General features: G+C 36.3%; 1 protein-coding gene across 2 annotated transcripts in view; it reads left to right on the top strand.

Moving 5' to 3' along the window:
* The window catches only part of DOP1A (DOP1 leucine zipper like protein A), an 81553-nt gene extending 68932 nt beyond the window's left edge, over window positions 1–12621 (top strand). For both annotated transcript variants that reach the window (XM_049772179.1, XM_049772178.1), the window contains exons 33-37: window positions 439–575; window positions 1785–1840; window positions 5179–5343; window positions 9436–9565; window positions 12021–12621. In XM_049772179.1, the coding sequence (XP_049628136.1) occupies window positions 439–575; window positions 1785–1840; window positions 5179–5343; window positions 9436–9565; window positions 12021–12326 (794 nt within the window). In that variant the 3' untranslated portion in view covers window positions 12327–12621. The remainder of the gene's footprint in view (window positions 1–438; window positions 576–1784; window positions 1841–5178; window positions 5344–9435; window positions 9566–12020) is intronic.
* Window positions 12622–13154: the final 533 nt, after the last annotated feature.

Below are 13154 nucleotides of genomic sequence, written 5' to 3'. Positions count from 1 at the left end.
GCCTCAAAAATTCCTCCTGGCAGGCTTGGGGGACCATATGGGATTTGAACCACTGCCCATGCTGAGTCGGCTGCTTGTGAGGCAAAAAGCCCTACCAGGTGCCATCGCTTCGGCCCCACACTTGATTTTTAACTAGAACAGTGCTATTCAAATTGTGGTCTATGGAGCAATAACAGCCACTGACCACAATCACTATTACCACAGCAATTTAAAGTAGGTGTCTTACAATTGTATAGTATTCAAACAGACTTTCTTGAATAGTAATAAGAAAGTGGCATTTATGTACCTTTGATTTCTCTGGTAATTTTTTTTTATTATTTTACAATACACAACAGCTTGGAATTTTCTTTAAATTGGTCCTTTAACACAGATATTTTGGGAAGGATGACTGCATAGATAATTGCACTGTTTACTGAAAGCATGATGCATTTCTTTCAGAGAGGTTGGTTGAAAGTCTTCGTTTGCCCCAGGTGCCAACTCTACACTCTCAAGTGTTCCTGTTTTTCAGAGTATTACTTTTAAGAATGTCTCCACAACATCTGACCTCACTCTGGCCTACCATGATAACAGAACTTGTGAGATAATTTTATTTTTCTGGCTTTTTATTTGGGGGTGGGTTTGGGAGGTCATCAAAGCTGGACGTTGCTCAGAGCTTACTCCTGGCTCTGTGTTGAGTCACTAGTGAAGGTGTTTGAATCACCTTTTGCTGTGCTGGGATTAGAAAACCAGTTTTGCTGCATGCAAGATAAACACCATAATCTTTGTATTCTTTCTTGTTTCCATTTTAATCAGTCTAAATTAGAGAATCATAAATATAGTATACACCTATGATTGATAGTCTTTACAATTAAAAAGTCAAGTACAATTTCCAGAATATGAAACTTAACTCCAAAATCTGAAACATACCAAATTTTAACCACTTGTAAGTCAAATCTAGTATGTCATTCTCTCCTATACAATTTTTTTTGGTGGATCCTCCTCAGCAGTAATAGGAGACTCCTTAGAAGTGACTCATGACTATCCTCATCTCTATTCCACTGTCTGTGTGGTGTTCCTCTGGCCTGGCTGTGTTGGGAATCAATCTGGCTGTGTCTGAAGAAGAATATCAGTTGAGACCAGCAGTCAAATTTAATGCCTTGAGCAGAAAAAGTATGCACTGCACATATTACATGATATTACATGGGCTATACTTATATCCCTAAGTTTTTACATTTTTGCCATGGCTATGAGACTTTAAATTCCAGAAACTCCAGAATTATTTAGCTGGATTTAAATGAACCAACATAAGACATATATTCACACATAAAATGAAGCTCTTAATGTCATTTAAAGCTTTTATTCAGAAACTTTTAGAAACAATTATTTCAGAAGCCTTCCCAAGTCCCACTAGATGAATCTTTTCTTACCACCAAACCATACCCTATATCCTCATCTGAGTGATTTGAGCAGTAAGGAAATTGTAGCTAGTAAAGAAAGTAGGTAACTTTGAAAATTCAGTATTTATAATGTCCCTACAATATGTTGACTCAATTGTATTTTTATTAATAATGTGACATCCTATAAACCCCAAGATTTATGTTTTCATCTAAATTTTGTCAGATGATTAGTAAGGATCTATACTAAATTTTTTTTATTTAACTTTCAGAAACTAAGTAGGACTTGAAGATCCTAAAACTTAAATTTGTTTTTACATTAATGAAAATAAAACCTAAGCAGAACTTGAAAGGAAGTTTAATTAACCAATTTAAATAAACATTAAAGAACTTTATTTTTATGGTTTTCAGGTACAGGTATTTTTGCTGATGGAACAGGAACTAACTGCTGATGAAGATATTTCAAGGTAATATATAATTCTTTCTAAGGAACATTTGGAGAGAGGTCTTCTAATTGATGTTCATGAAACCCAGAGTTCCACATGGTAATTTTCAGGTGGTTAACTGGCATTTCATTTCAAAGCTTCAAGGATGCAGATCCAGGGATTATCCAGGCCATCCCTCACAAGGACTCAAAGATTTGAGGGCTACACCTTGTAATGCTTGGGACACTATGTGATTCTGAAGGTTGAACTGGGTCAGCTGCATTCAACGCAAATACCTTAACATCTGTACTATCTCTCTAGCCATAGATAATTCATTTTAATTTGTTTTTATGTCATTTATGCCTCATACCCTAAAGTCATCTAGAATGTTCCTTTAGATCAGGGGTCTCAAACTCGCGGCCCTCAGGCCGTTTGTGGCCCTCCGTACAACATTTTGTGGCCTGCGGCTGACCTTCAAATATTGCAACATTTGCAATTATTCACTTACTGAATAATCGCAATAAAAAAATCGCATTAGTAAGAAAAAAATCTCATTAAACATTCGCATACCCCGAGCAGTTCCCTTCGGGGTATGCAAATGTTTAATGCGATTTTTTTCTTACTAATGTGATTTTTTATTGCGAATATTTGGTAAACGAATAATCGCGAATATTTTGTGCCTAGCGCAGATGTCATTTCCGCTACTCCTGCCCGCTGTCCCTTGCATTATCAGAGGCCTAAGGGAGAGAAGGGAGAGAAGTTTATTACAGAATTAGATTTTGTCATACTTTCATCATGACTTCATCAAAGCCTGCAGTAAAGAGGAAGATTGATGACGAGCACAGACAATTTTAGGAAAAGCGGGATCCGCAGTATTTCTTTGTTGAGCACAGGTGCATCTCCACATGTCTTATTTGCTCAGAGAAAGTTGCAGTGCACAAGGAATACAACATGAAATGCCATTATTCAACTAAACATGCTGAGAAATGTGCAAAATATCAAGGAAATGAGAGAGCCAAGCAGTTTGCAGTCTTAAAGCATATCTAATGAGGCAACAAGATTTCTTCAAGTAAGCAACCAAAGAGAATGATGCATCAGTCAAAGCTAGTTACATGGTTAGTGAGATGATTGCTAAGGCAGGGAAACCATTCACAGAAGGAGAGTTCGTTAAAAAATTCATGTTACAGGCTGCAAGTATTATCTATCTGGAAAAGAAAGGTCAATTTAGCAAAATCAGCCTTTCTGCCAACACTGTGGCAGAGCGCATTTCTGACATGTCAAGTGACATTTATCATCAACTGTGTGAGAAAGCCAAATGTTTTGATGCATACTCAGTTGCTCTTGACGAGGGCACAGATATAACAGACCCTGCGCAGCTCACAATTTATGTCCATGGTGTTGATTGCAATTTTGAATTGACAGAGGAACTGCTCACAATAATTCCAATGCATGGCCAGACCACCGCTAATGAGATATTTCGGCATCTGTGTGATGCCATTGAGAATGCAGGTTTGCCATGGAAGAGATTTGTTGGAATAATAACCGATGGAGCGCCATCGATGACAAGGAGGAAAAATGGACTGGTGGCACTTGTTCAAAAAAAACTTGAAGAGGAGGGTGTAGAGAAGGCCATTGCTCTTCACTGCATTATCCATCAGCAGCCCTTTGCAGTAAATGCCTGCCCTGTGACAATGTGATGTCTGTTGTTGTGAAATGCACGAATGGCTCATGGACTTAGCTTTTCTTGTTGACATCACACATAAGCTGAATGTACTAAACAAGATGTTACAAGGCCCGGGGCAGCTTATCAGTACTGCCTATGATAATGTGAGAGTATTCTCCACAAAACTTGTATTATGGAAATCCCAGCTCTCTCAGACAAACCTTTGCCATTTCCCAGCATGCAAGAAACTTGTGGATGCAGGCATACCATTCCGTGGTGAGAAATATGTTGATGCTATTTTTAAGTTAGAGAAGGAATTTGATCACAGATTTGCAGACTTCAAAAAGCACAGAGCCACTTTCCAAATTTTTGTGGACCCCTTTTTCTTTGATGTGCAAGATGCACCTCCTGTGCTTCAAATGGAGCTCATTGACCTGCAATGCAACTCTGATCTCAAAGCCAACCAAGTTCAGGGAGATTAGTGGAAAAGCAGACATGCATGGGCAATTTTTGAGAGAGTTTCCCCCCCTCCCCCAGCTTCCCTGAGCTTTCCCGAATGTTCAAGCGCACCATGTGCCTTTTTGGGAGCACATATTTGTGTGAAAAGTTATTTTCCACATTGAACTTCAATAAGTCAAAGTACAGGTCTAGACTTAATGATGATCATCTTCAAGCCATACTGAGGGTCTCAACTGCTTCCTTTCTAAAGCCATATATGGTTCAGATTTGTGAGAAGAAGCCCTGTCAAGTCTCTGGCAGCAAGGAATAGGCAAAAGATGCCATGTTCAGAAGAACTGTTCATGATCTTCACTCAATGTTCTATTCATGTTCAGAAGAAATAATTAAAACTGTTAATAATGACATTTGAGGACTTTTTTTTTTTTTTTTGTGAAATCCTGTATGTGGCCCTTCCTCACCCTGATTTTGCCTCCTTGCGGCCACCAGGTAAATTGAGTTTGAGACCCCTGCTTTAGATAAACAGGAAAGTATGGATATGATCTTATCTGGAAATTTCATAACTTTAGTCTGCTAATTTACTTAATCATTTTTAAAACATTTTCACTTATTTCTGAAATACTTTATAGTTCTCATTAAATTGTCAGTTCTAGGCCTTTGTTCAAACTTTGATATGAATTTGGTTTAATAACAATACATTTTTATTTCAGCTCCATGACTATGTAGGGTTTTATTTAAGGGTGCACTCCCCAATAGTGCTGGAGGCTGCTAGAACAATCCCTAGAGAGTGTGGGCTGGTGTAGAGTGATTTCTAGGTTATTATAGGAATTCAAACCCTTGTCCTTGAAATGTGGAGTAAAACCTGTTAATGTGGAGAATGTATTTTATGCTTCAGTGCTTCTGTTCTATGTTTATTTAAAAAAAAAAAACCCATGTACAAATGACCATACTGTTATCCATAAAAAGTTTCACATATTGATAGAAAGGCACTTTGAGGTTTCTTTATTTCACTGCTTGTATTTTTTATATTTTTATATTTGTATTTTAATACTTTTTGATTGTAGCATGTTATTCTATATTATTTCAACACTCTAAAATGTAAATAACATAAAGTTGGTAATAGTCAAGTTAATTTAGTCATAACATGTGTGAGTAAGCACACACCAGGTTTATAAAGAATTTTAGCTGGTATTTGAACAATTTCTGGGAATGACCATTGAGCAGCCAGTATGTCTGCTGACCGCTTATCTCCTGCCTTCAGGACTTCAGGCCCCTCCGTGGCTGGTCTAGAGACAACCTATACAGGAGGCAATGGTTTTTCTACTTCCTATAACAGTCAGCGGTGGTTAAACCTCTATCTCTCTGCTTGCAAATTTCTGGATTTGGCTCTGGCATTGCCCTCTGAAAATCTTCCTCAGTTTCAAATGTAAGTAAAAGTGAAGATATTAAATGTATGTTTTTTAAATGCATGTGCTTTGTCCCCAAATTCCAAATATTAGTGTTAAAGTGTTTTTGTATAAATTAAAATATTCCTATTTTTGATTGAAATGTAATTCTTCCAGTGCTAGAGGTGGGGCACCATAGTAATCAGAAGATAGTAGTTCTATGGTTCTATCTAGATTAATTGACTGTTAATCTCATCTAATCATGAGACAGTAGACTACACACCTCCCAGATTCAAATCCAGATTTGGATGCTAACAGTTAAGCACAGAGTATATGTTATAATAGTTGGGGTATGGCCACATGGGGTCACACCTCAGAGACAGATCAGAGATGCAATGGTAAAAGGTAAGGTTGACGAACATGATACATGAAGACTTGGAGATTGGCATAGAATCATAGTGTCTAAAGTGTTGAAAGATAAATATTGCTGGGACAGAATGTTGAAAAAGAGGCTTTAAAGTAAATGAATTAGATAATATCTATCCTGAAAACTGCCTTAGGGAATTTGTTCTTTAACCCAAAAATGATAAGAAGCCATGGAAGCATTTTAAGAAATGTAGTGATATATTATCGATAAGACTTTTTTTTTCTTTTCAGTTTTTGGGCCACACCATCGATGCTCAAGGATTACTCCTGGCAGGGTTGGGGGCTATATGGGATGACAGGGATTGAACCCGGTTTTTCTGTGTGCAAGGCAAACACCCTACCCATTGTGCTATGGCACCAGCCCCTTATTATTAGACTTTTAAAAATAGTATTTTGTATAGTGTGGGAAAATAGAATGGAGATGAGCAAGGCTGAAACAAGAAGGCTGACAGTGTGTTCAGAGGGTAGTAAATTTAGCAAAAGCAATAGGAACAGAGACTAAATAAATGTAAGTCAATTCTCTTAAGTACTCAAAAACATTTAATTGCCATTTTTCATATTTAATTTTTATGGGGGAAGCAACATAAATACTGTATAGGTGGGCCAGAGACCACTCCTAGTGATACTAAGCCAGAATTAGTGGGTATTTGATTCAGTTCTCAGGCTGGTGAGTTTTGAAAACAATGCATGGTGTTGCTTAGGTCTTGAACCTGGGGCCTCTTGCATGCCAGCCATACTTGAAACCGTTACACTATTATCCTGTGCCTGTGTTTAAAAGTTTAGGTAGGCCAATATAGGAATGCTTTGTCAAAGTGAAGGGAAAGTCATTTGATAATTTATTCAAATTTTAAAAGAACTTTATTTTAGGCACCATGGTTTATAGTTTTGATAATGGCAGAGTATCATGCATAAAATATTCCAACACCACACTCTCCACCAGAGTCAGAGCCCTCCATCCCTCCTACACTGGTATGCTTTCTATTGAAGACGTGTTTTCAATTTCTGATAGCTTTGAGTATTTGTGTCCTTACTGTGGTTCTTTGTATACTTAGTCACAATTTTAATTTTAAATGTATTATTTAATTTTAAATAAATACAATTTTAAATGTATTATTCTATTATTCTAGAATAGACTATATGATGTAACCAGAAGAATATTTTTCTATATTTGGACATTATTTTTAAAAACTGCTATTTTCATTAACATTTTATTAAATCTAATTATAAAAAGTAGATGTCAGTTTTAATTCCAGTCACTTTTTTTTTCACTAAAAATACCACATACATTTTGAACAGTTTCAGCAGTCGAGTATCTATTACATTGCTGTTACTTAATAATAAATTCAGAAAAGGATGCTAAGAACTCTTAGAAGAGACCAAACGGAACCAGGATGACTATTTTCGCACATTCAGAAACTACTCGTTAGTGCTCATATGTTGAGCATACCATTGGTGCTGACTTTTAAGCTGCTGCACTAAGAACTCAAATGAGTTATCCTCTTTATCAAGATATATTTACTAGGGGCCGGAGAGATACCATGGATGTAAAGCATTTGCCTTGCATGCAGAAGGAACTGTGGTTCGAATCCCGGCATCCCATATGGTACCCCAAGCCTGCCAGGAGTGATTTCTGAGCGAAGAGCCAGGAGTTACCCCTAATTGCTGCCGGGTGTGACTCCCCCTCAAAAAAGATATATTTACTAGAAAAAATAAAATATTCCTTAATACTCACTATATTTTTTCAATAACTTAATGTCATTTAAAAAAAAAAGTAGTAGAAGATAATGTGGAGAATTAATCATCTTGAAGTAGTAATATCTTTGTAAGCCTGATACATATTCTGAAAGTTTGAAATATTGGAGTTTAAATGCAAATTAAAATTCAGTACAACCTAGGTAGTACAATAAAGTTTAAAAGGCATCAGTAATTGGCAAAAGAGAACTGCAATAAAATATGACAATCTCACTCAATTGATATTAAACCAAAAGAAAATATGCTATTAATGTGTTTAATAAATAGTTCATAGAAAATAAATGTATATTCAGTAAAAGATTATCAGCATATTTATAAGGCAGATACCAATTAAAATAATAAGTAATATAATAGTCAAACCTAAAAATAGGTTTCTCTTTCCCATGACAACAAAAGCATTCTTGTTGGAAGTAGAGAACTAATTCTACAGGAGCTTCTATTTACAATAACTGAATATGTACATTCTGTTTAAACCAATCATTCTTCTACGTTCTGAGATTTATAATGCCAGATAGTTTAATATGCATAAAATAAGTAATATATAGATTATTCACTTTATATATAATAGCAAGAAGTTGGACAATATAAGAAAATGGTTTCACAACTGAAATATATGTCATTCTAAAGAAATAGCCTTATATAAAAGGATATTAAATCAAGGCAATAGGGCCCGGAGAGATAGCACAGCGGCGTTTGCCTTGCAAGCAGCCGATCCAGGACCAAAGGTGGTTGGTTCGAATCCCGGTGTCCCATATGGTCCCCCGTGCCTGCCAGGAGCTATTTCTGAGCAGACAGCCAGGAGTAACTCCTGAGCACCGCCGGGTGTGGCCCAAAAACAAAAACAAAACAAAACAAAAAAATCAAGGCAATAATCTTTTTTTTTTTTTTTTTTTGGTTTTTGGGCCACACCCGGTAACGCTCAGGGGTTACTCCTGGCTATGTGCTCAGAAGTTGCTCCTGGCTTGGGGGACCATATGGGACACCGGGGGATCGAACCGCGGTCCGTCCAAGGTTAGCGCAGGCAAGGCAGGCACCTTACCTTTAGCGCCACCGCCCGGCCCGGCAATAATCTTTTTAAAAGATTCGCTGCTGATAGCAAAACAGGTAGAGTATTTGCCTTGCACATTGTTGACCTGAGTTTGGTCCCCAGAATCCCCAATAGAACCTTGACCTGCCAGTAGTAATTTATTAGCACAGAGCCAGGAGTAACCCGAGTGCTGATAGGTGTGCCCAAATACCTAAAAAAAGAATTTTGCGAATATGCCCTTAATATATATATACAGATATATATATACACTATCTGAATTCAAGAAACTAGCAATTCATGAATTCTATAAAGGGAGGCTACCTTTCTTAGGGATTCTATTTTATACTGTCTAAATGTTTTCCATATTTAGTTTTATCTAAATTAAAAACTAAACATGAAAACAAAACAGAAAGGTATAAAAAAAGTCTTGCTTAAATTTTCTTACTTTATAAGTGCCTTGCTTTTTAATTTAGTCTTAGATTTATATTGGCAATTTTTGTCTACCAATAAATGAGGATGAAAACTAATCGTTGAGTTCTTGGGTATTTTACCTATGAAAATATGAGCACTCTATAAACTTAATTCATTTAATCTTTGAAACTCTATGGTAAATATTATTTTTAATTGTTAATGAAGTAGAAGTTCAGGTTAAGGAGTAATCCAGGCAGAAGGACGGTGGTTCGAATCCCGGAATCCCATATGGTCCCCCGAGCCTGCCAGGAGTGATTTCTGAGCGTAGCGCCAGGAGTAGTAACCCCTGAGCACTGCCAGTGTGGGACCCCCCCCCCCAAAAAAAAGAAGTAATCCAAAAGTGACAGCTTTGGAAGCACGTAAGATATTTGAATTTGTGTATTGCTGGGGTAATTTGTGATCTTTATTAGATCTTAGATGGCAAATTTTTTCTCTGGTGTTAATATTCTGTACACAGGTATCGATGGGCCTTTATTCCAGAAGTCTCAGATGACTCAGGTTTGGAAGTCAGAAGGCAGGGCATACATCAACGAGAATTCAAACCTTATGTAGTACGACTTGCAAAGCTTCTTCGGAAAAGATCAAAGGTACTACTTTGTTTTTAATATAAATATTTGTTTTAAATAGAGATAAAATTTGTAAAATATTATTTTACCATGTCATACTTTATATATAATATATGTGTTTATTTACATATATATCCATATACAATAAACACTGTACATACTTTTAGTATGCACCAGTAAATTTCAGCTTTTTGCCCAGGAACATAATAAATTTACTATACTAAATGGGTCATTGTTAAAAAAGTTTCAAAAAATAATGGGTTGTTTTGAGTCCAAGTTTCAGTATGTGCTTTGATCATTCATAAATTTTCTAGTCTTCTAGTTTCCACTGAGACAATTGATCCTAAATCGTATCCTCAAACAGTAAAAATAAAACTGAATTTTACTTGACTTTGATGAACTTTATATAAAATAAGTTTAACTAGATTAAAAGGAAAAAGCTAGGTTCAGAGGTAACAGGTAGGTTAGGACTTGAGTATTTTCACTTTTGATAACACGGCATTAGAAAAATCATTTTTAAATAATTAAAAATAATTTTAAGAGTATTTAGGTTGCACATTGTACTTTGTATTCCTACTTGTGATTAGTGATGAAATTTTTTTATGACTCCATTTCCAATTGAGAAGAGATACACTTTTGTTTAAAACTTGTACACAGGGTAAGAAAACAGTTTAAATGAGAAAGCATTTTCCCCGAACCAAACACTACAAACTAGGTCTTCATTTCCAAGCCTACTGATTTCACTGACACAAAGGCTCTGAGTTTCCACTCGCCTGCAGGATAAGAAGGACTTTTGACAGTGATTCTGAAGGGTTTGGGCATGACCAAGCACCAAGCATTAAGTATGGGAAGATTTTGATGCTTGTAAGATAGCAGCAAAAGTCACAATATCTGCACCAAATAGGGACAGACAACCAGCCCAGAATTTCAACAAGAAGTTAAATGGGAGGAAATCTTACTGCAAATATAGATGTGTGAAAGGAGAAATTGTATGGAAATGTGTGAACTCTATTGTTGAGGAAGTATAATTCTGCATCAGAACAGAAATATAAAAAAAAATGTACTGTTCTTGGTCAAACTTAAAATTCTGTCAAAAACACACCTTGATAGAAATATAAAATAGTTTATACCTTATTTCCTTATATTTGGAAACTAGCTGTATAGAGCTCAAGCATATTTATTCATTCTTCTTCAAGATAAACTTTGCTATGTAAAAATCAATTATCATTAGCCTGCAGCATAGGGAATGTGATTAGAGAACCAGGTAACAATCATGTAAAATCACAGCATGGAAAAGGTTCCCAGCACTAATATTCAAGCCGTTATTTGTTCAGAGAAAGATGGTTTGTCTACCGAGTAAGTTAGACTGAAGATTAAATAATTGCTAAGAGGTAAACTTTCCTTTTTTGGCATTAAAGCTTGTTTGCTTATAGAGCATTCTGTTTTAACTTAAACCTTTTAATTTAAATCTATTTTTCTTTTTTAGATTTTATTTTGATATAATCAATACTTGTGGATATATGTAAGACAATGAGCTAGATTTTTGCACTTTTCTCCACCAGACAGTGATATTAAAATATTAAACGGGAATTTACATCCAATGTTTTATCTTAGATACAAACTCATTTATGAACGTGACAGATTCTTTTTCTGCTTACTAGATGCCACTTAATTTTTCTTTCCAGTTGTTTTCATTATTTTTACTATTTTTTTTATCAACCCAGGGTTGAAACATCACTGTGTGCCTTATAATCTTCACTATATAATGATTATCACCATTTATGTAACTTAGTTGGCCTCTTAAACTAGCCTCTTTCAATACATTAACTTTCCTGAGTTAATATTAATTGGTAGTTTTCATATCTGACTTCTCTATGGTACGGTATAAAATACATTGCTTAAAATACATTTGTTCAAAATACATTGCTGCACAGTTCATTGTCAGAACCAAGATACTCTTGACTCCAGGTACAGTTCTCCTCCCCACATTGATTAGCACAGCATAACAGTGTTGCAGAAGAGTCATGACAATACTTGTTAACTTTCAACCCTTATTACCATGTCTTGACTCAAAAAGTGTGATGCTACATGGGAATTATTAAGTCAGCTAATGACACAATGAGCAACACCTGTCCTTCAGCTTGCCACTTCCTAGTTATTCTGTGTCCATACCCTTGATGACATTAGCATAAGTCCAAAAATCTTGGGAGTTTTTTGAGTATATGCAAAGCACAACAAATTTTATTTGAATTCCCCCCATTAAAAAGAAATCTGGTAAATTTATTTGATGCTAGTTGGAAAATAATACTGTTAGGCCTAACTAATAACTGGCACTAAAGTGCCCCAGAAGCAGAAGTTTTTATCAAGTTTGGAATGGATAGTGTGTCATCTTTTTTTCATTTCTTCACTCTGTGACCTTTAGTGCTTTCTCGCCTGCTATTCTGATCATTTTCAACTTCCTTTTTGTTTTTTACAGAAAAATCCAGAGGAAGACAACTCAGGGAGAACGTTGGGGTGGGAGCCTGGCCACCTGCTGCTTACCATTTGCACTGTGCGCAATATTGAGCAGCTTCTGCCCTTCTTCAGTGTGCTCAGCCAGGTCTTCAGCAGCAAAGTCACCAGCCGATGTGCAGGACACTCAGGGAGTCCCGTCCTCTGCTCAAATACCTTTCCCAACAAGGACATGAAACTGGACAACCACAAAGCATTTTCCAGCAAAGCCAGGCAAAAAATAGAAGAGATGGTAGAAAAAGATTTTCTGGAAGGGGTAATGAAAACTTGAGCACCACTTGAGTGGCATTTAGCTTAAATGTAAATGTAATTATTTAAAACCAACAATGCTCTGAGTTGTAGTTTCTCTTCTTGTTTTGTTTTTTTTTAATGTAATAACACATTTCAGTTTATATTTAATTTAAAAATTTGTAAATAAGATGTCTGAATGTGGCCTGAATCGAGTTAAATATTATTGACTCATTAATTATGGTGCCTAAGAAAGATCTATATATACTTAATAGTTGTTTTATTGTTCTTGGTTGTCTTAAACCTGCAAAATACACAGTGCACTTTTTTCTATTGTTTCAGGCTTTGTTTAACTTAGATTGGTTGGGAATATTCTTTATATTTTCACTGCATTCTAGTATCAGAATGGTCTCACACTCCTTTTCTCTCACATACATTCATTAAGAGCAATAGACAGTAAATGAAACAAATATGAACAAATTCCTATGCACATTGCATATATATTATTTTGAAGTGAAGAAACAAAATGGGAGCAAATACAATTATGTGGCCCCTGGGCCGTAGTTTGATGACCACTTGTCTACAGTGTCATGTTTACTAGGCTTAACCGATTCCAGAAGGTGAAATTGTTGACCAAGAATGGCTGCCTGTTTAAAGCCTTGAGTCAAGACAATGTTTAGGGGCCAGAGCAATAGCAGCAGTAGGGCGTTGGCCTTGCATGCAGCCAACACAGGACAGACCCTGGTTCAATTCCTGTAATCCTATATGGTGCTCCCCCAAGCTTGCCCAGAGTGGTTTCTGAGTGCAGAGCCAGGAGTAACTCCTGAATGCCTCTGGGTGTGACCCAACCCCTCCCCCCCCCAAAAAAAAG

This window comes from Suncus etruscus, chromosome 4 (genome assembly GCF_024139225.1).
Source record: "Suncus etruscus isolate mSunEtr1 chromosome 4, mSunEtr1.pri.cur, whole genome shotgun sequence".
Classification (NCBI taxonomy): Eukaryota; Metazoa; Chordata; class Mammalia; order Eulipotyphla; family Soricidae; genus Suncus; species Suncus etruscus.
The sequence above is the reverse complement of the archived record's forward strand: the minus strand, read 5'-3'. Positions and strand labels throughout refer to the sequence as shown.